At 42.8% G+C, this 27,554-nt stretch overlaps 1 protein-coding gene across 1 annotated transcript in view; it reads right to left on the bottom strand.

Moving 5' to 3' along the window:
- Positions 1-7,009: 7,009 nt before the first annotated feature.
- The window catches only part of THBS1 (thrombospondin 1), a 204,542-nt gene continuing 183,997 nt past the window's right edge, over positions 7,010-27,554 (bottom strand). The window contains exons 20-21 of the mRNA XM_029600203.1: positions 19,114-19,253; positions 7,010-14,713 (exon numbers count right to left, since the gene is read on the bottom strand). Of these exons, the coding sequence (XP_029456063.1) occupies positions 14,706-14,713; positions 19,114-19,253 (148 nt within the window). The 3' untranslated portion in view covers positions 7,010-14,705. The remainder of the gene's footprint in view (positions 14,714-19,113; positions 19,254-27,554) is intronic.

Here is a 27,554-nt window from a genome sequence, read left to right as displayed (position 1 = left end):
CCGACCACACGAGCAGGGGGTCAAAGATGTCCTCCCCCACGTGGACCCTGCTCACCACAGATGCCAGCCTGAGCGGATGGGGAGCACACTGCGAAGAACTCACCGCCCAAGGGTGGTGGAACAGAGTGGAGTCGGGATGGAACATCAACCGCCTAGAGGCACGGGCAGTCCGATTAGCCTGCCTGCGATTTGCTCACAGATTGAAGAACAGCGCAGTCAGAGTGATGTCCGACAACGCCACCACGGTGGCATACATCAACCGACAGGGCGGAACCAGAAGCCAACAAGTGTCCCTAGAGATAGCTCCGCTGATGGCTTGGGCAGAGGCGAATCTCCAGGACATCTCCGCCGTCCACATTGCCGGAAGAGACAACACCGCGGACGACTTCCTCAGCAGGGAAAGCCTAAATCCGGGAGAGTGGCAGCTGTCCCCCACAGCCTTCCAGATGATCGTGGATCAATGGGGGATTCCAGACATGGACCTATTAGCAGACAGGTACAATGCTCAAGTACCCAGATACTTCAGCCGCAAGCGAGATCTGTTCTCTCAAGGGATCGACGCCCTGGTTCAGCCATGGCCTCCAGGGACTCTGCTATACGCCTTTCCTCCATGGCCCCTGCTGGGCGCCCTGCTTCACAAGATTCAGAGACACAGAGGCCTAGTTCTTCTAGTGGCACCAGACTGGCCCAGAAGACCTTGGTACGCGGACATGAGAAGACTACTGGCAGGGGAGCCCCTTCCCCTGCCTCCTCTCAGGGACCTGCTTCGTCAAGGTCCCATCCTCCACGAGGATCCAGCTCAATTCTCTCTTACGGTCTGGCCATTGAGAGGGCTAGCCTGAAGAAAAGAGGTTACTCGGAGCCGGTGATAGATACACTCCTCCGAGCTCGCAAGTTTTCCACATCCCTCACTTATATAAGGATCTGGAGAGTATTTGAAGCCTGGTGCGACACTCATGGCACCAATCCACATGCGACCACAATTCCTATTGTTCTGGATTTCCTACAGGACGGGCTTCAGAAGGGTCTCTCCCTAAGCTCCATCAAGGTTCAGGTGGCTGCGCTGTCTTGCTACGGTCCCAGGAGAGATGGCAAGACCATTGCCACGCACCCAGATGTTTCCCGCTTCCTGAAAGAAGTCAAGCATATTCGTCCGCCACTGAAGTGGCCAGTGCCCCTGTGGAACCTCAACATAGTTTTGGATTTCCTCGCGGGATCCACCTTCAGACCCCTTCGGGGCCTGTCTCTCCGTTCGCTAACTTTGAAGATGGTGTTCTTGCTGGCAGTGTGTTCCGCACGCCGCATCTCTGAGCTACAAGCGCTGTCCTGCCGTGATCCCTTTCTCAGAATCACTCCTGAGGCTATCCATCTTCGCACGGTTCCCTCATTCTTACCTAAAGTGGTCTCACAATTCCACCTCAACAGACCATATCTTTGCCAACCACGGCGGGCTTGAAGACCGTCGCCCGTATGAGATAGTGAGGGCAAAGATAGTGCCGGCGCCATTTTGAAGATTGGCAATACGGCCCGCGTGCAGGAGGTCACTCCTGGACCCCCGCTGGACTTTTGGCAAGTCTTGTGGGGGTCAGGAGGCCCCCCCCCCAAGCTGGCCAAAGGTCCCTGGGGGTCCAGCGGGGGTCCTGCACGCGTGACGTCGGGAGCCAGGAACCAAAATGGCGCCGGCGCTACCTTTGCCCTGTCACATGATAAGGGCAAAGGGCCACCAGCGCCATTTCTCAACGCAGCCGTGGCCAGAGAGAGAGGGAGATCGCGTCGGGACTCCCCCACTGGACCCCAAGTAATTTAAAACATTTTGGGGGGGTTCAGGAGGGTGGTGGATTTGTTTTAAAGGTTCGGGGTGGGTTTTAGGGTTATTTTGGTGTTCCGGTTTTCTCGCGCCCTATTTAACGATACAGTACAAATGCCCCTGACGATAAATCGGGGGCATTTGTATTGTATCGTGCACTCTAACGATTTTGGACGATTTTAAAATTATCTGACGATAATTTTAATCGTTCAAAAACGATTCACATCCCTAGTCACCAGTGGTATTGATAGCGGCACCAAGGGCATTGATGGACGGGTCGGCGGCATCGATGGCAGCAAAGATGGAATCTGTGACAGCGATGGCTGGGACATTGGTAGGACTCCCGATGGAAAGATTAAACGATTTCTTTTCTTCGGTGTTTAATGAAGAGGATTTTGGGGAGGTAGCCGTACTGGAGAAGGTTTTTATGGGTAATGATTCAGATGGACTGAACCAAATCATGGTGAACCTAGAAGATGTGGTAGACCTGACTGACAAACTTAAGAGTAGTAAATCACTTGGACCAGATGATATACACCCCAGAGTTCTGAAGGAACAAAAAAATGAAATTTCAGACCCATTAGTAAAAATTTGTAACCTGTCATTAAAATCATCCATTGTACCTGAAGACTGGAGGATAGCTAATGTAACCCCCCTATTTAAAAAGGGCTCCAGGGGCGAACCGGTTAACCTGACTTTGGTGCCAGGAAAAATAGTGGAAAGTATTCTAAACATCAAAATCACAGAACATATAGAAAGACATGGTTTAATGGAACAAAGTCAGCATAGCTTTACCCAAGGCAAGTCTTGCCTCACAAATCTGCTTCACTTTTTTGAAGGAGTTAATAAACATGTGGATAAAGGTGAACCTGTAGATGTAGTATACTTAGATTTTCAGAAGGCATTTGACAAAATTTCTCATGACAGGTTTCTAGGAAAAATAAAAAGTCATGGGATAGGTGGCGATGTCCTTTCGTGAATTACAAACTGGCTAAAAGACAGGAAACAGAGAGTAGGATTAAATGGACAATTTTCTCAGTGGAAGGGAGTGGGCAGTGGAGTGCCTCAGGGATCTGTATTGGGACCCTTACTGTTCAATATATTTATAAATGATCTGGAAAGAAATACATCAAGTGAGGTAATCAAATTTGCAGATGATACAAAATTGTTCAGAGTAGTTAAATCACAAGCAGATTGTGATAAATTGCAGGAAGACCTTGTGAGGCTGGAAAATTGGGCATCAAAATGGCAGATGAAATTTAATGTGGACAAGTGCAAGGTGATGCATATAGGGAAAAATAACCCATGCTATAGTTACACAATGTTAGGTTCCATATTAGGTGCTACTACCCAAGAAAGAGATCTAGGCTTCATAGTGGATAACACATTGAAATCGTTTGTTCAGTGTGCTGCGGCAGTCAAAAAAGCAAACAGAATGTTGGGAATTATTAGAAAGGGAATGGTGAATAAAATGGAAAATGTCATAATGCCTCTGTATCGCTCCATGGTGAGACCGCACCTTGAATACTGTGTACAATTCTGGTCGCCGCATCTCAAGAAAGATATAATTGCGATGGAGAAAGTACAGAGAAGGGCGACCAAAATGATAAAGGGAATGGAACAGCTCCCCCTATGAGGAAAGACTAAAGAGGTTAGGACTTTTCAGCTTGGAGAAGAGACAGCTGAGGGGGGATATAATAGAGGTGTTTAAAATTATGAGAGGTCTAGAACGGGTAGATGTGAATCGGTTATTTACTCTTTCAGATAATAGCCTAGGGGGCACTCCATGAAGTTAGCATGTGGCACATTTAAAACTAATCGGAGAAAGTTCTTTTTCACTCGACGCACAACTAAACTCTGGAATTTGTTGCCAGAAGATCTGGTTAGTGCAGTTAGTATAGCTGTGTTTAAAAAAGGATTGGATAAGTTCTTGGAGGAGAAGTCCATTACTGCTATTAATTAAGTTGACTTAGATAATAACCACCACTATTACTAGCAACGATAACATGGAATAGACTTAGTTTTTGGGTACTTGCCAGGTTCTTATGGCTTGGATTGGCCACTGTTGGAAACAGGATGCTGGGCTTGATGGACCCTTGGTCTGACCCAGTATGACAGTAAAAAAAAAAAAAAAAAAGTGTAACGGTGTTTCTCCTTCTTCTGCTGATGAAAGAGGGCTTGGAGAGGAGGGCACCGGGTTCATTGATGCCCCCGGATCCATTGGTGGAAAGGCGGCGATCATTGCTTCCATCCTCGATAGTAGCAGTTGGAGCGCTACAGGAATTGGATCAGTAGCCAGTTCAGATATCGGCACCAGCATCGGAAGCATCTTGAAGCCTTGCATCGCTCTGCCGATGGCCTCCTGGATCATTTGATCCAACTCCTCTCAGAAACCTGGAGCGTGAAGCCCCGATGCCGGAGGCGGAGGCGTAGCCGTAGGGACCACAGTTGGAGGTAGAATTGCGGCTCCTATCACCGGTCCCGGTGAAGGTTGCCTCGGTGACCTGAAGCCAGATAGGGATGGTGCTTTTTCTGGACAGGTTTTCTTCAGCAGCGGCTCAGATGATGGTGACATCGAGGACTTGCCTGCATCGACAGTCTGAGACCTACGGTGTCGATGCCAATGCTTTTCTCGATGGTCTCCCCGGTCCTTTTCCAGAGGAGGAACAGAGGGGGTCGATCGCCGTGAAATCATCGATGCCGGACAGACACTGGTTGGTGCCCGATACTGGCACGATGTAGACGGAGTTGGTTCAGACAACGTCGAGGCTATGGATGGTGTCGGAGTTTGTGCCCGAAAGAGAGGTTCCATTTTCTCCATTCTGGCCTTGCGACCTTTTGGTGTCATAAAGGCTCATTTGGTGCAAGTAAGGACATCATGCTCGCTCCCGAGACACATTACACAGACCTTGTGAGGATCAGTAATGGACTGTGTGTGAGTGCAGTCGGGGCATCGGCGGAACCCAGATGCCATGGTCTCTGAAAAAATTTAGCCGCGGTGTGGTCGACGGCCAGCAGGCCGCGAGGGCCGAACTCGACGGGAATCGACCGGAATCAGGTACAATACTTACCGGACCACTGCGGAAGCAAAAATTGAATAGGGAGACTCCTGTGGAGTAGTAAATTATGAAGTAATTCCGTGAGGAAAATTCCTGTCAGGAATCTCTTGAAGCTCCTTAACCCGCGTAGCTCATCCAAAAAAGTCTATATCTATTATGGCACAAAATTATTCAGAGTAGTTAAATCACAAGCGGATAGTGATAAAATGCAGGAGAACCTTGCGAGACTGGAAGATTGGGGGTCCAAATGGCAGATGAAATATAATGTAGACAAGTGCAAGGTGTTGCATATTGGGAAATATAACCAATGCTGTAGTTACTCAATGTTAGGAGTTATCATCCAGGAAAAAGTTCTGAGCATCATAGTTGACATTACACTGAAATCGTTGGCTCAGTGTGCTGTGGTGGTCAAAAAAGCAAATAGCATGTTAAGAATTATTAGGAAGGGAATGGCAAATAAAACGGAGGCTGTCATAATGTCTCTGTATCACTCCACAATGAGACCACACCTTGAATACTGAATGCAGTTCTGGTCGCCGCATCTCAAAAAAAGATATAGTTGCACTGGAGAAAGTACAGAGAAGGGCAACCATCATGATAAAGGGCCTGGAACAGCTCCCCTATGAGGAAAGGCTGAAGAGGTTAGGGCTGTTCAGCTTGGAGAAGAGACAGCTGAGGGGGAATATGATAGAGGTTCACAAAATCATTAAAGGACTTGATCGGGTAAATGTGGATCAGTTATTTACTCTTTCATATGATACAAGGACTAGGGGGCACTCCATGAAGTTAGTAAGTAGAACATTTAAAACAAATCAAAGAAAATTCTTTTTCACTCAGGGGCAGATTTTCAAAGGCTATGAGCGTAACATATGCGCGTAACCTGAGAAAATTTGCCCCTGCACGCGCTGAGCCTATTTTACATAGGCCCGGCGGCGCGCGCAAGCCCCGGGATGCGCATATGTCCCGGGGCTTCAAAAAAGGTGAGGTCTGGGTGTGGGGCCCTGGTTGGGGCCGGGGGTGGGACAGTAGTGCAGGGGTGGGCCAGGGACGGGGTCGAGTGCTCCTGCACAGCAGCCTGTGCCGGGGCATGGCACGCCAGCAAACGGTCATCGTACGCAAGTTACGCCTGCCTCGGGCAGGCGTAACTTGCCTCGGCGTAACTTGCCTCGGGCAGGCGTAACTAATGCAACAAAGGTAGGGGGGTTTAGGTAGGGCTGGGGGTTGGGTTATATAAGGGAAGGGAGGTGGGGGGGGAGCGGAAGGTAAGTTCCCTCGGAGCGGCCTTGGAGGCGTGGGCGTAGATTTGTTCGCGCCGGGTTGCAGGAACGAATCTACGCCCGCGTGTATTTTTTAAGATCTGGCCCTTTGTGCACAATTCAGCTCTGGAATTCATTGTCAGAGCATGTAGTTAAGGCAGCTAGTGTAGCTGGGTTTAAAAAAGTTTGATTAAGTTACTGGAGTAAAAGTCCATAAACTGCTATTAATCAATAGGGAATAGCTACTACTTGTTGCCGGCATTAGTACCATGGGATCTATTTAATGTTTGAGGATTTGCCAGGTACTTGTGACTTGGATTGGCCACTGCTGGAAACTGGATACTGGACTTGTTGGACGCTTGTACTGACTCAGTATGGCATATCTTATGTTCGCATTATGTTAGTATAATATTCAGTCAATTGATTTTTTTTTAAAAATTGCTCAGTAGTTTTCTGCTTTGTCTATTGACTTCCAAGTTGAATTGGAACTGGCATGTAATAGGCTAATGTGACATAAGCATTCTTTTGTAACTACCAAAGGATTTTCCTTGATATTATAACCCCTCCTCCTCTCCTCACCAACTTAACCCATTCATTGCAGTGGCAGTCCTTGGCCAGAGGCCACAGTTTGTGGCTCTCTCCAGTTCATAGTATACATACACCCTAAATTTAGTCAGTAGATGTCACCATTAAGTGATGGCTGAGACTCCTTCCTCCAGGAGCTATGAATGCTGCTTTTCTAGTATCCCTAGCCCTGGCCAGCCAGAGAGCAGAAACTGGGCCTGGGAACTGAATCTGTATCTTCTGCATGACTGCACAGCATAGCCACTGAGCCAGCCCCTCTTTCCACCCCTAATTTTGTAAAGAATTCAGTGGCATAAATAAAGTAATTTAGTCATTTCCAGGTAGTTTATTCTTCTAGGTATTACACTGCACTGTACAATTTACAATACTTGAAAAAATAAAATGCTTAAAATGTATATTTAAAAGCATAATCTTTTAAAAAGCATAAGCTAACAATAAGGGAAAATGCAAACAATATTTTCACTCAGCAAACATTTTATACAAAGAAAGTATGTACTACAGAGACAGCATTTCCAGATAAATTATTTAAATAGCAAATATACACAGATAAAAGTTGCCCTATCACAGGAACAATGCAAATAATAATTTATAAAAACTAAACACAGTATACAAGATGACAGAACACAATCACATAAGAAAAAAATATTGTGCCTTCTCAGTGCCATTTCTGAGCGGCAGTGGCACAAATTTACAGAGGCAGTCGGATGTACAGTATGTACAGCATGGGTCAATCATACAGTAGCATTAAGATATATCAAATGCAAACATTCATGAGGTAATATCTGTATACAAAAGTTTGTCTTTTAAATGTTTTTATTTCATTAAGACAAGCGCATAAGAAACCTCCCCCTTTAAGATGCAAGAAAAGAAGAGAAACCGCTTCTGCTGCTCCCTCCCCCCTCCCCTGGTAAGAGAAGAGCGGTAGACATGGCTTCTAAAGGACTAAATATTAAATTAACCTTCTGCTTTATTTCTTAAGTCTGCTTGCTTTCATATCATAAATGTTTCATCTCTTTCACATAAATTGATTTCGATTTACAAAAATGGTCAAAGTAACTAAGCAGAAGGAGCTTTCAAAAACTTCAACATATCTTTAGGAGCAACATTAAAAGCTGAACACAAAGATTTTTATTTGAACTGACATTGAATATTAAAAAAGTGTGCTAAAATGCTGTTTTAACAGCAAACTACTGAACAGTAGCAACCTAAAATATGGCTCCTTATTGAACCAAACCTTGATGAGGGTAGGTAAGGGGGAGGAGAAAGAGAAGCATATTAGTAGTTATTTTAAATTATTATTATTTCTCACTTTTATTTTTTAACCACTTCTGAGGGGGGGGGGGGGAGAGGAAGGCAATTTTCAGAAAGCCACCTTTCAGAAAAGTATATTGTTATTTTTGGACAAATGGTCTTGCTAATAAAAAAAAAAACCATTTCCTGAATTAAGACAGGAGCTGCATCTCAGGGACTAATTCATCAAGCCACCACTTAGAAGGAGAAGTCAAAACTGATTATAAGTGGGTGTGCCTCGGCTACACACGTGTATTTGTGCTCTTAATTTTAAACATTTATGTGTGGAGAGGAGATCCACATATTTTCCTTAGCACTTGTCGGTTTTTACACATGCAACTCCGCGAATTTTAAAACAAGTGCATGTGAAAGCAATTACCGGTTTTACCAATTTGGCCGCTAGCTTGCCCAGTCCATACTCTCCTGGTTCCTCAGCCTGCTTGCCCACACCCCTCACCCTGTCATTATTTGGCAATAAGCACTTTTATTCTCGCTTACACCAGATAATTAGCAGGTGGAAATATATGCAAGTACCAGACTTGCATGCATTGCTTTGGCAGGTTCTAAAACAGCAACTTAATATGCATAAATGTTGACCCCTGCCCTTGAATGCCCCTGATTCAACCCTTTTTTTTTTTTACACCCGCTATCATGCTCATGCATGCACATATGGACATATATGTGAGCCCTTTATAAAGTACATAGTGCGCATGAGCCACATACATGTGTATGTAGCCCTTTTTGCATGAATATCTCTTTTAAAATTCAACTTTTAAGTTGCTACTTTAAGAAACTTGCACATGCACATTTGGCATCTTAGGTAATTTTATACCTGCTAATTATCTTGCATGTTTATTGTGTAGTATTGGCTAGGTGGGAGGTCTGGTTTAACTGGAGGAAATTCAGGTGAAGAAGATCTCCATGACTTGGAAAAGGACTTTGCCAATTGGTGAAGTAATTGGTAAACTAATTTCAATTACACGTGCATGTTTTAAACTATAGCAACTTATGCACATAAATTGGGTTTTACTTGAATAAGTACTACTTTATTTTCATGTGTAAAACATATGCGCATATATTTTTAAAACAGGAAAATTATGCAGATTTTATGCATTGAAATACTTGCTTTCAATGCATTGCATTATTTGCGTGTAAGCATACATACATGTGTATGTTGCGAGGTTATAAAATACTATGGTAGATCTATGTCTGGTCATGTACGCCACTGTACACAATTGTTTGAAAGTTATCCGCGAAGTTTCTATTCATACTTTTGGCTGAGTTGGGAGCAGGTGTTGGAGGCACAGAGGCATTGTTAGGCACTTAAAAGATTCTGGGCTCAGGTTCACAGGGCATTCCCTTCCCACACCTGCTCCCTTCTCCAGCCCTTTTCCTCCTATTCCCTGCACTATGCCTGGAGGGATGAGGCTGAAGCAGTAAGCAAAACAGCTGCTTTCTGCTACCTGAGATTGGAGGCACTGACGAAGAGAGTCTAGCATGGACATAAGCTATATGTGCCCATGAATAATTTTTCACAAATGTGTGTACTATTTCCCACAAAAGACCAGGTGAAAAGTATGTAGCCAATTTTAACATCCAATCTTTATACTAATTAAAAAAAATACCCTTGATTTCTCTTTCAAAATTAGCTTTTAAGTATGCATGCTAAAAACTCCCATATACAACTATATGTGCTAATTAAAAATTTCCCCCACAATTGAACATTCAATTATGTCTGTAGTGTACTCTCCCAACCCAAATCCACTTCCTGAAATGCCAAATTTAAAAGCGGCTCAATATGACCATCTAGTGAAGATAGGTTGCTATATTTAGAGGCTCTTTAAGGTGCAGTTTTCACTCTGGATGAACTAGTCAGCCTAGTTTGTTAGTTAGTTGGTTAGATTCCTTTGAAAACTGCCCACTTTGAAAATAATTTTAAAAGACATTTCTATAGGCAAAACAGTTCTTTATGCAAGAAAATGAGCTTTTAGAAAATTGGCCCTCCCTGTGTGCAGGTAACTTTACCTGCTGTAGGGGGGGAAGACGTTCCTGAGTACAGGATTGGGGAGGGGATTGCATGTCTGTGTATATTTTTGAATTTTTAAAAATTGGTGTGTAATTTTTGTGGAGGAAATCTACTTGCACACATTAGCAGGTGAAAGTATGTGTGGTTTTCTTAGCTAGCTTTCAAAGTGAACATATGTGCGTAATTTCACTTTTAAAATTTGGGCAAAGTCTCTGGGTGTGACACATGTGGACTTTGCATCAGTGGGGGGCAGTTAGAAAATTACCCCCTTTATATATTACTGTGCTAAGATTTCATACATATAAATTAAGCCAATAATGTTTTCTGAACCTTACAGAGTTCCCTCCTTTCTCTGACTCAGCCCCTAGAAGACAGCAAGATGGCTCCTGTTTTTCAGATTCAGGAAACTTTATTAGCACAACAATTTTTATACATGTTGCCACAGGAGAACAGTTAATGAGATTTGCTAGGATGATAAAGGAATTATCTGGATAAATCCTCATGAGTGAAAATTGCCCTCCCTCCAGCAGGTAAAAGTGTATGTGCCATTTCCCAGTGTTTTTACTTTTATTTGTGGGTAAAAAGGGTGGGTCTTGAGGTGGAATTAGGTCAGAAAAGGGAAAGTGTGCATGTGGATTTCATTTTTAAATCCCCTCACATACTTTGCATCTGCAGTGAAGGAAGTGCAAAGTGTGCAGGTACCTTTGTATCTACGTGTTTGGTGGCCCAAATTTTCAAAGGGGAATGCTATAGGATGTTTCCCCTTGAAAATTAGCTTGCAGGTCTCTGGGTACAAAATATCTGTAAGACCTGCAAGCTAATCAGGCAATTTAAAAATTGGTTAAAAAATAAAAATATATATTCCCTATATTGGTCCATCGGTGACATCCCCTGAGGACATCTGGTGAAACAAGGGCCTTTGTAGGGTCTATGAAAATTCTGGGGGGAAAAAATATCCAAATTTTAAACTAATAACTGGTCTAATCAGGCTTCATTTAAAAACACTTTTTGAAGACGCATTACAAGTTGATAGTGTATCACAACTTGTTGTGGATGTAAAGTTTTTGATTGACTTATGATAGATACACTGAGGACTTAGTAGTCTTCAGTTCAAGAAATTCAGTATAATTGAAGCATATAAAGGCACTTGTTCAAGACTCATGACAACTGAAGCATGGAGAACTGGAAAAACAGTTTTCTATACTATGATTTGAAGCTTTGCTATAATAGATGTGTATTCTAACTTTTATTATTAATAAGTGGTATTGTTGATATGATATGTAAATTGTAGTTATTTTGACATTTTGTATATGTATGATTATGGGATTAATAAAAGAATAGATGTTACCTAGTAATTTGGGGTTCGACTGTATGTGTATTTCGATTGTATCTGGTGGATGGTCCCCTTAGTATATACATAGTATAAAGAATGTCAGTATACAAAAATAACTCAAGTGCTCAAACCTAATACAAATTCCATGAAACCAAAACAAGCACTAATGCACTATTTTATAATTACTGATTTTTTTTTTAATTAAATACATGTCAATATCTTAAAATGAAGGTTTTACACATACACCATATAAAATACCATAAGAGGAATCCATGTATTAACAGTTGCTTATTGTTCAAACTATATAAAATATAAGTCTCAAAATGTGTGGGCTGGCTACTAAAGTCCTTTTCCAATATCCTAAAAGGATTTCTTCAGTTCTTGCATAGTTTATGATGCAAAGATGGTTTACATGAATTTAGCAATCTCATTAGTTGGCAGAACAGTTTTCTCACACTTTCTGGGACCTATATTTTATATAATCTGAACAATAAGCAACTGTTGGTACATGGATTCTCCATATGGTATTTTGTATATATATGTACAATTTTCATTTAAAGATATTGATATGTATTTAATAAAAACAATTTTGATTTTAGCAATTATAAAATAGTGCATTAGTGCTAGTTTAGCTTTCATAGTATTTATTTATAATGTGGGCAATTTTCAAAACTGTACAAGCAGGTGAAAAGTCTGTAGGTACTTTTGCCTATGGATTTTGCACCATTTTTTAAACAGAAAACTATGCATGTACTTTCCCTTTGAAAATTGCCCAAGAAAAAAATATCCCCAGAGATTTATATGTTTGTTCTGTGGATTAATTTTCTGGCCAAAACAATACACACATAGTTTTGAGAATACAAAATGATATGTATTGTTGTCGCTCCCAAACTAATCCCACTCTAGTAAGGCCTTCATGAAAATGCAAGTAAAAGTACATGGCACTGTGAAAATACACACATACTTTTACCATAAGCAGGGTGGGCAATTTTCAGACAGCCTGTTTACCCTGGTAAATTGCCATTTATATGAAAAAGAATATTGGCCAAATAAAATTAGCTTGTGTTTGGCAGTTGGTCACTCTGTTAGTTATGCCAAAAATCACCTATTTCTTGGGGGGTTTAAGGCTATCTGTTGATGGATTTGGTGTTCTTTGGATCACTCATGATTTTGCACCATAGGAATGGATATTGAAAAAACTATAGAGGTTTGAAGATTTGACTGTTTACTGCATTCCCCATGGCTTGGACAGACTCAACATAGAGTATGTACACAACGAACTGTGGCTCGTGAGGTAGAGGTAGTGATTTTTATGCTGGATTTTTATTTTGGTGAATATTTAGGAGGAAATTTATGGTGAGGGGCAGGGCTTGGTGGTGATATATCTTATTGTTGATTTTAAGGAGGCTTTTATTATTTTAATTTTTATTATGTATTGTAAATCACCTTGACTTGTATACTAAGGTAAAGCAATTAATAAAGGAATGTAAATAACAAAGTAAATAAATTCACACAGAGTCCACAATATACAGTTACCGTGCTCTGTAGTAAAATAATGTATGCAAACTGCCCAAAGCACACACTAATGCTAAATAGACAACTCAAGCGTAGGATAAAAAGGACAAGAACAATGATAATTCCAGAGCTCTGGTGATGCTCATTATTGTCTCTGGTCAGATTATAGTTCTGGCCGGCTGGCAAGATACAAGATATTTTGCTGTTAAAGCTGCTGTTTCTTTTCTTTTCCCCAGGACTAGAGTTTAGAGGCCATATATAGGGCAATTTTCAAAGGAAAACATAAATGTAACATTGTCATAGCAATTTTCAAAAGCCCATTTACCGCCATCCAGTGCAGTTAACGTGAGTAAAGCCTACTGACAATTCAACAGCATATATTTCAAATTTACTCTGATAAGAGTTTTTCCTGGTCTTTCTTTTGTGGTTTAACTGTTTTTGTGAGTTTAACTTCTTGGGATTTCAAGTTCAGTTTCTTTTTGCATATTTCTGTTTCTAATTTGTGGCCACTCGTTCTTGATTTGGTAAAAGTCTGTCTGTATTTTGTGTGTGTGACTGAGGAGAGGCATTCTGCTAGCATGTAGGTCCTAGGTAGGGACTGAACAGTTCAGTTTGATTTGTTTTCCAATCTGTACCTCCCAATAGAAGGTGTATTTGTGTTCTGCTACAATGTCTGCACTATAGTCTTTTGGTAGGTAAGGTTTTTGCATTCGAGTCTTTGAAAATTGCTACACTATGTGCTATCGCATTGTCCATAAATTTTATTACATTAAGTTTACTTAATGCAGGTAAACTGTCTTTTGAAAATTGCTACAAAGGTATGTTATATTTACATTTCCTCTGAAAATTATCCTGTTTGTTTTACGAAATGCCACAAAGCTAATCATGGAATCATCCACAGAAAGTTCAATGTAAGAACAGTGGGATCAGCTAGACTTATTTTTCAATTTTTCCTTGGTAACAAGACAGAAAAGACAAACAGGTGTTTTATATTGTATCAGCCCAAACATCAGTACAAGGTCTGTAAGAAGAGATGAGGAACTGGTTCTCAGTCACTGCAGTATGACTAACTTTGCTACCTAGCTGAAATACAGTATGTCATTCTTCAGTTGTGTTATAAATTAATCTAATAAAATGTGTATTACTTTTGCTTTTGTTAAAGAAACCAGTTTACTTATAAACTTGTTTAAATTATGCAAATTATTTCAATACTCAGGAAAAGTTTTACTAGTACACTTTTAAGCTCATCCATGGTGCTACAACCCAGTTTCCTCAGGGTTTAACATTCATTTGAAGTAATATTATTTCTCCCATTGCAATATTTCTTTTAATAAATTATAAGAGGCTCACAGAACTAACAGAAGATGCTCAGTGTGACATGCCATAGTCTGTGTTAGAGCAAGAGAGACAAACAGCAGAATGAAAGAATGTCACTATGGGACATAACAGAGCAAGGAAGTAATGCCATGGAGCAAGGAGATGAACTGGCATTGCTATGAAAAAAGCAACACCCGGGTTTTACAGAATAAAATGGTGTTTAAGTCTGACTTGCCTACTACTAATCATTTTTATAGCGCAGCTAGACATAGGAAGTGCTATCTTTCTATTGGTGAAAATCGGGTTTTTATACATTAGTTTCTGCAAAGCATATAAAAATGAAAACTATGTTGCATTGTTCAAAATATTCCCTTCAAAGGCATATCATTTGTTTTAAATCCAGGTTTAAATAGGCAGAAAAAAAAACCAGACAATGGTCCCAGGCTTCGTAAAATTGAGCATTTTCAAAAGGTGCAAGTTCAGCTCTTAACCAGTCTATGGATCAATATCTTCCAGATTATGAATCTAGGGAAAGAAGAGAAATGTATTGATAGAAAACAAATGTAAAAAGAAAAGTTACAGATATAAAAACATTATAAACAAAACAATGATTTCTAGCAGTTGCCCTGCTCATGAAGATGACTGGAACCTTTAGAGGTTGTGATGCTTTTTGTTGGACCAACATAATTATCCAAAGATGTTGCTATAGACCATGAAAACTTTTATGCTGGTCCAATAAAGTATATTATAACATACAAGTAATTAGCCTGACAATAACATAATAAGTATGTTGGCTGCCCCATTACTGGGGCGATATTCAAATCTGGGTGGGTAGTCCCAAATTCACAGGCATATTTACCCCCAATCTCACAAAAACTGTTCTTTCTGTTCCATGCTTAGAATCATGCATTGATTCAATTCTATAATCTCTCTTTGTATTCCTGGAATAATGCATGGTGCAGATAGTATTTCCAATGTAAGATATTCACAGTCCTCTGGATAGTAAGTGTTGAGAGAGATGCCCATTTTGGACAATGAAAGCAGCCCTTCCATTTGGAGATAAAACTAAGACTTATTTAATCCTCCTGCACTAGGGGGCTGTCAGACCTAACTGTTAGTGAAGGTAATCAATGCATGATTCCAAGCATGGAGCAGAAAGGAGAACTATGATTTTTTTTTTGCCAAACTGGGTAATCTGAGGAACATGCAATGGGCCGATTTTAAAAGCCCTACACGTGCCAGGCCTATTTTATAAAGGTCCAGCGACGTGAGTAAAGCCCTGGGATATGTCTAAGTCCAGGGACTTTGAAAAAGGGATGGGGAGGTCTGGGGTGGGGCGGGACCAGAGGCCTCTGGCACAGTGGCCATTTGCCGCTGTGTCTGAGGATCGCTTGCCGGAGTGTGCAACTTGCGCCTGCCCGAAGCAGATGCAAAAGGTAAGTTAAAGGAATTGGGGGAGTTAGGATAGGGCTAGGGGGCGGGAGGGTTAGGGGAGGGGGTGGGAAGGTTAGATTAGGGGGAAGGGAATGGGGGAAGGCCGTGGGCATCGGCACGCACAAGATGCACTAGTGTGCATCCCCTTGCACGCGCCGACCCCCGATTTTATAACATGTGCATGCCTGCACGTGCATATTATAAAATCGGTCGTCCATGTTATTTAATTTATTTATTTATTTATTTAAAGGCTTTTATATACCGATGTTCATGTACTAGTACATATCGCGTCGGTTTACAGAGAACTAAAGTTAGAAATTACATCTAACATGTGGGTACATATAACAAGGCGAATTTAGTATGAATTATAGATAAACCAAAGAACTTAGAATTACCTCAAACTTAGTAAGCATGTGTGATACATATATAACAACATATAACAGGGCGTAAGTAGTGAGAATTATAAAACCAAAATTTAGTATTACATCTAACGTATTAGATGTAATAAATTAGATGTAATAAATGGATGTAATTTAGATGTAATAAATGGATGTAATATTAGATGTAATAAATGGATGGCTGGCGCCATCTTTTGCTCCTACCATGTGACAGGGGCTGACCAATGGCACCGGTAGCCTCTGTGACATAGTAGGTCAAAGGCTATCGGTGCCATTTGATGCAAGGCAGGCTGGAAAGCCCGATGGCAAGGAGGGAGAAATCCCTCATGGGACCCCGCTGGACCACCAGGGATGTTAGTAAGTCTTGGGGAGGGATCGGGATGGTGGGGGGGGGGGGGTTGTATTTAATGTATTATAGTAAATTTTAATGCTTGGGGTGGGTTTTTTTGAGCTTCGTTTTCCCATATCATTTTTTGGGCCTGTTTCATTTTTCCCCGTTTAGTTTTTTGTTCGTTTATCTAAAAAACTAACCGAGGGAAAACGAACTTTACCCCGAAGCGTCCGACTCAAAAAATGACCCGGTAGAAAAAAACGAAGCTCAACTCTATTGTGTGCACGCCACTTGGCGCGCGCATATGGACACCCACGCGTACCTTTGAAAATGTAACCCAATCTGTTTAGGAATGAGGAAAAAAGGGCAAAATCTGAAAAGCTATGTACACTAATGCTCACAGTATGGGAAATAAAGTCCCTGATTTAGAAGCGGTCATAGAAGAAGCTGACTTGGATATAGTGGCTGTCACAGAAATGTGGTATATGGAAATCCATGTCTGGGATATAGTTATTCTGGGCTACAATCTATTCAGGAAGAACTGGGTAGGAAGAAATGGAGGAGAAGTAGCACTAAATATAAAACAGATTAAAACAGATCTGCAGGTTTACAAGACAAAGAGGAGGTACTGTGCATTAATCTGGAAAGAGGGAATGGGACATCTATGTATAAGGGTTCAATATACAGATCATCATTGCAGACAGAAGAAAAAGATAGAGATTTAATGGAGGATATTTGCAAAATTACTCTGAAAAGGGAGATGCTCTTACTAGGAGATTTCAATCTGCCTGATACTGATTGGGACATCCTGAGTATGGTATCTTCCAAAAGCTGGGAGATCCTGGATTCTCTGCAGGGATCACAGTTCCATCATCTGGTATTAGAACCCACCCAGGAGGGGACAATAATGGACCTGGTGCTTACCAGTGGGGACAGTGTTTCTGATATTGTGGTGAATGATCTGCGTTCCAGTGATCACTGGATAATGCGTTTCAACATTAGAGCAGAGGTGGTTAAGGTTAGTTCAAAAGCGGGGATTGTACACTTCAGAAAAACTAACTTGATAAAATGGGGGAGTACTTCAAAGATTTACTAGCTAAATGGGAAAATCTAGCAGCTCCTACCATGTGACAGGGGCGGACCAATGGCCCCGGTAGCCCCTGTGACATAGTAAGGGCAAAGGCTATCGGCGCCATAGAAGCCGATGGCATGCGTGCAGTAGATGGCTCCCGGACGCCTGCTGGACCACCAGGGAGTTTTGGCAAGTCTTGGGGGGTCAGGAGGGTGGAGGGCTGTAGTTAATTCAATTTTAGCCGGGAAACGAATAAGAATGGAACGCATGAACAGATCGGGGGCCCCCCTTGCCGAATGCAATGTATCTGCCCCCCCGACGAATACGAATACTGAATGTAACATATGCAGTCCCTCTGCACATCCCTAGGGCATTGTGCAAGGCTATAAGGTTAGCCTAGGGCACCTAATACCCTTATACCAGCCATGGGTTTCTGGAGGGAGGAGTGGTGTCAGTTTTTAAAGTTTGTATCACTGGAAGGAGCTGTGCTTTTTTTTTTTTTTGGTAGGCACGGGACAAAGAATGAATGAATGTGTGGGTGGGGGGGACAGCACATCATAAAGGGCAGCAAAACAGCTAGCACTGACCCTGCTGGAAAGGTTTGTCTTTTGTTAATGATACCAAAATCTGCAACAGGGTGGACATCCAGGAATGGGTGGAAAACATAAGGAGGATCTAGCAAAGCAAGAGGGAATGGTCCAGATTTTGGCAGCTAAGATTTAATGGTAAAAATGCAGTTATACCTTTAGGCTGCAAAAAACCAAGGGAGAGGTACAGGTGGGATCTGGGAGTGATTTTATCTGATAATATTAAGGGAGCTAAACAGGTGGATAAAGTAATAGCAAAAATCAGAAAGATGCTTGACTGCATAGGGATTGGAGAAAAGGAGGTGATATTACCTTAGTATATGTCCCTGGTGAGACCTCATTTGGAATACCGTATACAATTCTGGAGACTGCATCTTCAAAAGGATATAAACTATTTGGAGTGAGGGTGGCTACTAAAATGGTTATTGGTGTTTGTTTTAAAGCATATGATGACCGATCTAAAGATCTAAACATGAATACCTTACAGGAAAAATGAGAGATGGGGAGACAGGATAGAGACATTTAAATACCTCCAAAATTTCCATGTGCATTTCAACAGAAAAAAAGGCTCTAGAAGGAGGAGTCATGGAATGAGGGTAAAAGGGGCAAGACTCAGGAGTAATCTAAGGACATATTTCTTTACAGAGAGGGTGGTGGATGTTTGGAACTATCTCCCCATGCAGGTGGTAGAATCAAGAACAGTATGTGAATTAAAGAAAGCATAGGATAAATAAGGGGATTTATGAGGGAATGGTAGGGATTGTAAAGCTGAATTCATTGGTGTGAATGGGCAGACTAGATAGGCCATACTGTCTTTTTCTGCTGTCAGGTTTCTATGTAACTAAAATCTGTAGAATTCTAAAATATTCTGCTCAGTATTTGTAATTTTTTTCAGGAGAATTTCACCAGGAGTACCCTTGATACCATTAAATTGTTCCCTTCCCTTTTCAGGAAAGGATGTGTCCTGTAGTGATGGTTTTTATATAATATCTTCCTTGTTAAAACAGAGTTAAAGTTTAACTTCTTGGCTTACAGAAAAGTGTTTTATTTCTGTAAAGCATGCAATTTCTGTTAAAAAAAAAAAATAAATTTGCATTTCTTACCTCTGCATTCATATTTAAGATCTGAAAAGAAGGTCATTTCTTGAGAAAAGACAAATAATCCTAAACGGCCACCAGCATATGTCTTATCGTAGATGGGTCCAGAATCTGCCATGATTTTCTTTCCTTCATGCATCACAACACTACAATTATAAAACAAAAAACAAATTGTCTTAAAGATAAATGTATATTTTCTTACATCTGTAACTTCTTAAATTGAATAGGTGCTTCAGTTTAATATTTTCTTCCTTAAGCAGAGCTGCAGTATGTCAGCAAGATTCCCAGTGCTAGCAAGATACAATAAATCAGTCTCCAGTTGCAAAGATGCTTATCTTTTTAATCTCGACAACCTACCTGGCTTCTCTTGAAAAGTTGCCATCTGAAGAAAGCCTAATTGGTGGTACCATTACAATCTCTATAAGTACCTTTAGTAAGCCGTACAGAAGAGTTTGCTGAATGGTGAAATTCTTCAGCATTCAGAAGACATTCTTGTAAAACATGTATTTGTTGGAAGGGAATAAACTGCTGAGATTTGGATTATAAGTAGGAGCTTTATGTTCCAAGAAAGATTCATTGCTCCCTGCAAAAGGACAGCTAAAGGACTTAAATGGCTTATCCATTCAATGTCTAAAGAAAATATTCTATTGAAGATCATCCTTTATATATTTATTTAAAATGTATATTCCACATTATCCAGTATAGCTCATCAAAGTGGATTACAAAACAACATGCACAAACACTGTGATACATAATGGGGCGGATTTTAAAAGGGTTACGTGCGTAACCCCCAAAAACCCGCTCCTGCGCGCACTGAGCCTAGTTTGCATAGGCCCGGCGACGTGCGCAAGCCCCGGGACACGCGTATGTCCCGGGGCTTGATAAAAGGGCCGGGGAGTGGGCGGGGCCAGGATCAAGGCCTCCGGCACAGCGGCTGTGCCGGGGATCGCGTGCCGGCACTCAGCCGGCGTGCGCAACCTTCGCCTGCCTGAAGGCAGGCACAACTTATTTAACAAAGGTGAAGGGGTTAGATAGGGCTGGGGGCGGGGGGGGGTGGAAGGAAAGTTCCCTCCAAGGCTGCTCGGATTTCGGAGAGGCCTCGGAGGGAACGGGGAAAGCCATCGGGGCTCCCCTAGGGCTCGGCGCACACAAGTGTGCACCCCCTTGCGCGCGCTGACCCTGGATTTTATAACATGCGCGCGGCTGCGCGTGCATGTTATAAAATCAGGCGTAGATTTGTGTGCGCCGGGTAGCGTGCACATGTTATAAAATCGGGCGTAGATTTGTGTGCGCCGGGTAGCGTGCGCAAATCTACGCCCGCACGTAGCTACTAAAATCTGGCCCAATATATTTACATATTAAAACATGGCACATATCCTACAAAACGGACTACTTAGATGTCTGCTGGAACAACATAATCTTAAACTTTTTCATACTAATCAATCATGTAATTAATCTCATCATGCAAATCCTCTCTATGAGAATATGTGCCTCACTGCATTGTTTCTTAAGAAAAGGAAAATTACTTTAACTTGATTTATTTAAATAGTTTTCTTCGATAATTCAGTTATCTACGAATTATGTACTGCCTGCATTTCAAATATGAGGAAAGAAAATGATTTAAATCTTGCACCACAGTTTGCCTTCTGATTATTAATCATATATACTTCCAAAGCAACATGTGACAATTTGAAAGAAAGATGTAATCATGAAATTAATTACAAAGGGGTCAATATTTTAATTATTTATGCAGTTTAAAATCGGCTTCATGACATAAATGTTATTTTAAATCTTTCCTATTGTCTAGATAAGGCTATTTCATGTATCTATCATCTGTTGTGAACCCCGGCTGCAGGCGCCCACGGCCGGGTTCCCTCCTTACCTGCTGCACCTCTCTGATCCTTGGCGATGTTCTCCGTGCGGCTCTAGGCCGCGGCTTGGCCTTCCCGTGGCATTCTCCCCACGCCGACCTCCTCCTCCAAACCCTGCCCCTTAGGTGCGTACGTGCGCATCGGGCCGGGATTTAAAGGGGCCGCAGCGGGAAACCTCGGCCCAGCTCCCGAAGATGATGTCAGACGCCTGGGGTATTTAAACCCAGCTTGGATCTCTGTTCCCTGCCTTGGCAACAGGTCGACTCGCTGAGTGTCTAGTTGCTGCATTCTTCAGTTCCTGTGTTCCTGTTCCTGCATCCTCCGTGTTCCTGCCTTGCTCCGCTCCCGAGTTCCTGGTCCTGCTCCTGTTCCCTCATCAGCTTGCTTCCCTGGTTTGACTTTAGCTTGGCTTCTGGTTCTCTGTCTGCTGCCCGTCCTGACCCTTGGCTCGTCCTTCAACTTCACTAGTCTTCAGCCTGCTCCGACATCTGGCCTGGATCTCCGTCACACACCACTGCCGCCTGCCACAACCTCTGGACCATCTCCATCTCTCCCACACTTCTGCCTGCCTTGACCTGAACTGTTCTTTGGATTCTTCATTGCCAGGAGACCCTTGCCTAAGTCCTGCCGGCCCCGGCTCCCAAGGGCTCAACCTGCGGGGAACGAGGGCTGATACAGGTGAAGGTCCTGCCCGGTCTCCTGTCCTGTACCGCCTGCCGGCCATGAGTCCCACTGTAGGCCTTCCTCCAGCGGATCCTTCCAGCACTGTAGCCGGTCCAAGGGTCCACGTTCATAACATCATCATTTATGCACAGAAATATTTTCTTAGCTTACTCCTTTTGAACTTCATAGCATGACTTCTTTTTCACTGGAAAATTCTTGCTTCAAGTGTATTTATATCTTTTTGAGCTCCCCCTCTCTTTTAGGATATACATATTTAGTTTTTGATCCTCATTTCACATTGCATAGGATGCACTGAGCCATTTTGGTAGTATTCTTGTGGACTGCTGTGAAGGGGCATATAGCAGAGACCCCCAGAACAGCTTAAAGCACTGGCTCCAATTATCTAGCTCAGTCCACCTTACGAGACACCCAAGAAGGATAGCCAAGGCAGTGGGCAGTTCCTTGGGGAGAAACATAAAAGCCCAGGCCCAAGAGTGAGTAGACAGACCTAGGACAGGAGGAAGAACTACCAAACATAATGCTAAAATATTGTATGTCTGTCTGACTGCCCTAACCTTTAAATATTAAAAATAATTTGTGTGAGAAAAGCCAGAGTCCAGACTACTTCTGTCGTTTGGTTTCCTTCCAGAATCCAAGGCCCTCTCTCACATTATTTCATATGGGGGCAGCGGGGAGATTTCTTGTCTAATTCCTACACAGACCAGAGATCCTCATTAGAAAAGTTTTCTTTTGTGCATGGCTGCAGCGGCAGTTCTGAAAACAGAGTTCAGTGGGCAAGCCCTGCCCAGATAGAGAGAGTAGTGCAATGAGTAAGAGCCTGGCAGGCTAGGTTTTCTTTTCCCTTATTTATTTAATTAAAATTTATGGGCCGCCTATTAATACAGGGTGGCCCATGGAAAAGTAGCCCGCCTCCAATACCAGTACATTGTATGCAGGCTACTTTTCCATGGGCCACCCTGTATTTCTAGGCAGTTTCCAATAAAACATTCATAAGTAGCTACAGCAATTAAACAAAATGTAATAAAATATGAATTCAAACATCTATCACTTAAAAATATCCAGTACTAAAACATTTAAATGTAACATGCTTCAGTCACCTCATCTCCTTTAAAGTGCAGAGACATTATGTGCAAACAATAGAATCTGTACAATGAATCATAGCATCAATCATCTGATCAAGGTTAATTATCTTCACACAAATTGAAAACCTGCTGGAAAAATATGGATTTTATCATCTCCCTAAACCTCAACAAGGAACTTAGGAGTGGGAAGGGGAATTCCCACTCCTAAGTTCAGAACGGGAATTCATGAACTTCAGAAGGGGGAATTCATGAGCTTCATCAAGTCTTATTTGATTGAATGAGGGCACAGCAAGTAGGTTCTGTAAAGCAGATTTTAAGGATTGAGTAGGCTGATGCAATTTAAGAGCAACATTGAAGCTAGAAGGCGCCAACCCAGTAAATCCTTAAAAAAAAAAAAAAGTAAAATAATTTTGAATTGAATTCACCACACTATCAGGAATAATATGTTACCGAATGGATATTCCTGATACCACCCAAACAGCAGAGATTTGCACATATTGTAATGCTCATATAGTGTTCTGAGGCAACCCTACATATAAAGCATTACAATAGTCAAGGGTAGACATTACAAGGGAATGAATGATGGTCCTCAGGTCATTTAATTCAAATAAGGATGAAGTCTCTATATCATTTGGAGTTTTAAAAAGGCACCTTTTACTACTTAATTTACATGTGGGTAAAGTGATTAGTGGTATCCATTATAACTCTGAGATTAGGTACCTGAGTAGTTATAGGAATCTGTACTTCATCTACAAGATACTACTTTGTATTTTTTCTGATGGGAATCTAGCTAAATATATCATTTCTGTCTTGGCCATATTTAAAGAAAGATTATTGTTTGTTAACCAGACTATAAGAGAAGCTAGCCAATTTGACATTTTACTCAGGGCTTCCATCTGGTGAGCTGTAAATTGGTATGAAGAACTGTACAGCTTACCCTTGAGAATGGAGAGGGTTTTTTTTTTTTCTCTTCTCTCTTTGCTGTGTTCTTGAGTGGGGCAGAGGTCCTCTGGGAGCAGAGAAGCCCTGCTATACCAAAACACATGCTAACCCATCATGGAGTGCTTATTCCACAGAGGGGCAGCAGCAGCAGCTGCAAAATGTTATAGTGGGCCCAGCAGCCAGCACTACAAAAGAGTCCACGAGTCACCTTACTCACCTCTGACACTACCTGAGGCCTCCTGAGGCTAAGACTCCGCCTCAAACTCCGAAGATCGCTCTATGCGGCTTATGTGATGACAGACCATTGCTCTTCCAGGCTCCCTCTAGGTGCATGCATGCCTGATGTGCTTGTTCTTAAAGGGGCACGGCAGCAAATTCCCTGTGGCATCCTTTGATGATATCAGCGGCCCTTCCCCATTTAAGGCTGGCCTGGACACATTTCTGACGCCTCAGCAACAGGTTCCTTGGTGTGCCTTGTGCCAAATACATGTTGCTATTTCCTGTGTCTTGGTCCTGCCTTGATCTTGCCCTGTCCATGCCTTATTCATGCCCTCTCTGTCTTGGTCTTCATCTCATCCTGTCCTCCTCGGCTTGACTTCCTGGATTGTGACCCTGAATTGGACCCTCATCTAACTTGATCGATGATTGGACGTGACCTTCTGCTTTGGAACTGACCCAACCTCATCTACCACCTGCCCTAATCTCTGGCCTGTTATCCTTCTCTTCTGTATGCTGCCTGCCCCGACCTCTGGCTTGTCATCCATCTCTGCTGTCTGCTGCCAGCCCCAGTCCTTGCCTGACCTTGGACTGTCATTCCTGGACTGCCCTAAGGACCCACCAGATCCCAAAGGCTGTCTGCGGGGGGAGGCAGCTGGTACAGGTGAAGCTCCTTCCAGTCCCCCACAGGGCTTCTCTGCCAGCTGTCAAAATGGGTCTAGTGGGCTTTGCTCACTAGCTGGCACCAACCACACCAGAGCACCAAGAGTCCATTATTCCTGTGAGCGTTACAGGTTGCTAAGGCCATGGACACAGTGGTTCTGGCTGCCCTGCAGGCCATTCCTAGTATGGCCAAATGGATGCTTCAGCAACAGAACATCTTGGCTCAGGTTACTGGTATTCTGTGTAGACTGGTGACTCATCTGTACATGCTATCAGTTCCAAAACTGGCTGCTTCTCCTCCAGTCGTTCTGTCCCAGCTGACCCCACCTTCAAGCCCCAGACAGGTTACTGCAGCTGCCACCTCTACCGCAGTTCCATGGGAAGCCATCCGAGTACAGGGGCTTCCTTAATGCCTCCTGCACTTTGACTTCCAGGCAGTCCTCCTCCCCATAGATAAAACTAAGATCACATATATTCTCTCCCAATTGGGAGATTCTGCATTGGCCTGGGCCTCTCCCTTCTGGGAGAGGGAGTACTCTCTCCTTTCCAGGTTGGAGCAGTTCCTCAAAGAATTCTGCCTCATCTTTGACAAGCCCAGCCACACCACATCCACTGCTACGGAACTCCTCCCTCTGGGTAACATATGATGTAATTCGAATTCGTGAAGGCGATGAATGGAAAAATGCCTTTAACACCCATGATGGATACTACGAATATTTAGTGATGCCTTTTGGGTTGTATAATGCCCTGGAGTATTTCAATTCATGGTCAATGAGATCTTCAGAGACTTTCTCTACTTCCATGTAGTAGTTTACCTGGGTAACATCGTAGTCTTCTCCAAGTCACTGATGGAACATCAGGGTCATGTGAAGCAGGTCCTGATTATACTCTATGAACAACACCTCTAGACTAAGTTAGAGAAGTGTGCCTTTGAACAGGAAGAACTCCCCTTTGTGGGATACATCATCTCTTGCCATGGCCTCCATATAAGATCCAGACAAGTTAAAAGCCATCTTAGAGTATCCCCAACTTGAGGGTCTCAAGGCCCTGCAACATTTCCTGGGATTCGCCAATTACTACAAGCAATTCATCCCTAATTACTCCTTCTTGACGGCTTCACTTACAGCCCTAATGAAGAGAGAGGTTCTGATGCCAAAAACTGGACCACACTTGCCATTCAAGCCTTTGAGCAACTTAAAGAGGAATTCACCCAGGATCCATGTTTATACCATCTAGATCCAGCCAGGCCATTCATTCATGAGGTAGATACAATGACCCTCGGAGTAGGCCCTGTCCTCCTGAAACATAATCACAATGGTACACTTGTGACCTGCTCCTACTTTTCAAGGAAATTCTCCTCAATGGGAGAAAAATTATACCATAGGAAACCGTGAGCTGCTAGCAGTCAAGATGGCACTGGAAGAATGGCGGCATCTGCTGGAAGAAGCCAAACACCTAATAACCATCTATACGGATCACAAAAACCTTGAACATCTGGCACTGGCTCAGAGATTAAACTCATGCAAGCCCGCTGGTTCTTGTTTTTCAATCGCTTGGATTTCAAGTTGCAGTACCAGCCCACTGACAAAAACTATCGAGCTAATGCTCTCTCCTGGTCATTTCATACTGAAGGAACCCTGGAATCTCTGTGGCACATCATTGATCCAGCCAAAATTGTGATTAAGGCCACCTACCCTGTCCCTCCAGGGAAAACCATGGTACCCCGGCGTCTACGCTAGAAAGTGCTTGATTGGGTACAAGATTCCCGTCTATCTGGTTATCCTGGAGTCACCCGGACATTAGAATTAATTGTGCAACATTACTGGTGGCCTCAGATGGAAACAGACATTCAGTATTATGTAGGGTCTGCGCCAGGCAGAAAAGTATCAGAGCATGACCGTGGGGGTTGTTGCAGCCTCTGCAAGCTCCCATGGAACCTTGGACCCATGTGACCACAGATTTTGTTTGTGACCTTCCCCTCTCCAGAGGCAACACCACCATCTGGGTGGTCGTGGATAGATTCTCTAAAATGACGCACTTCATTCCTCTCTCTGGCCTTCCAACCATGCCTGAATTGACCAGATTTTTCGTGCAACGCATCTTTCGTCTGCTTGGATTACCCTGCCACATCCTCTCAGACCGAGGGATTCAGTTTACTGCCTGTTATTGGAAAAGCTTATGTCAGAACTTTGGAATAACATTGGACTTTCCCGCTGCCTATTACCCCCAAGGCAATGGTCAGATGGAGTGGGTGAATCAAGGTCTCAAAGCATTTCTACATGTCTATGTAAACCAAAGACAGGATAATTGGGCCTCCCTGCTTCCATGGGCTGTTTGCTCATAATAATCATGTATACAGTTCTAAAGGCTCTTCACCCTTTTTCTTCATTTTTGGACACTATCCCCACATTTCTAGGCTATTTCCTATCTCTGACAGCTGCCCAACAGCTACCTTAAGGGGCAAGAGTTCCAAGAGTTACGGCTAAAGACCCAACACCTTTTGCAGCAAGCGGCCAAGTGCTCCAAGGTGCAAGCTGATAAAAGATGTCACCCTGCACCTCCTTTGCACCCAGAAAGTCTAGTCTGGCTGAGTACCAAAAATCTTCAACTAAAGATGCCCTCTAAGAAGTTTGTGCCACATTTTATTGAGTCTTTTCCTGTAATGCGATAGTTGGGTCCCGTAATCTATAGACTCCAGTTACCACCTTCTCTGAGAGTACACGATGTATTCCATGTCTCTTTACTCAAAGCAGTGACATTCTCTTGGCCTGGTAGGTCAGTTCTCCAGATCCATGAGAGATCCACAGAAGAAGATGCCCAGTATGACGTATAGGAAATTCTGGATGCTTGTAGATTTCGTAACCAGCTACAATATCTCATTGCCTTTAAAGGCTATGGCCCAGAGGAGAATTCTTGGGAGCCAGCCTCCAATCCACAAGCCCCCCCCCCCCCCCCAACTTATATCAGAATTCTACAAGATATTCCCCAA

This window comes from Rhinatrema bivittatum, chromosome 4, assembly GCF_901001135.1.
Source record: "Rhinatrema bivittatum chromosome 4, aRhiBiv1.1, whole genome shotgun sequence".
NCBI classification, from domain to species: domain Eukaryota; kingdom Metazoa; phylum Chordata; class Amphibia; order Gymnophiona; family Rhinatrematidae; genus Rhinatrema; species Rhinatrema bivittatum.
Note: the sequence above shows the minus strand (reverse complement) of the source record. Positions and strands in the feature narration are given on the sequence as shown.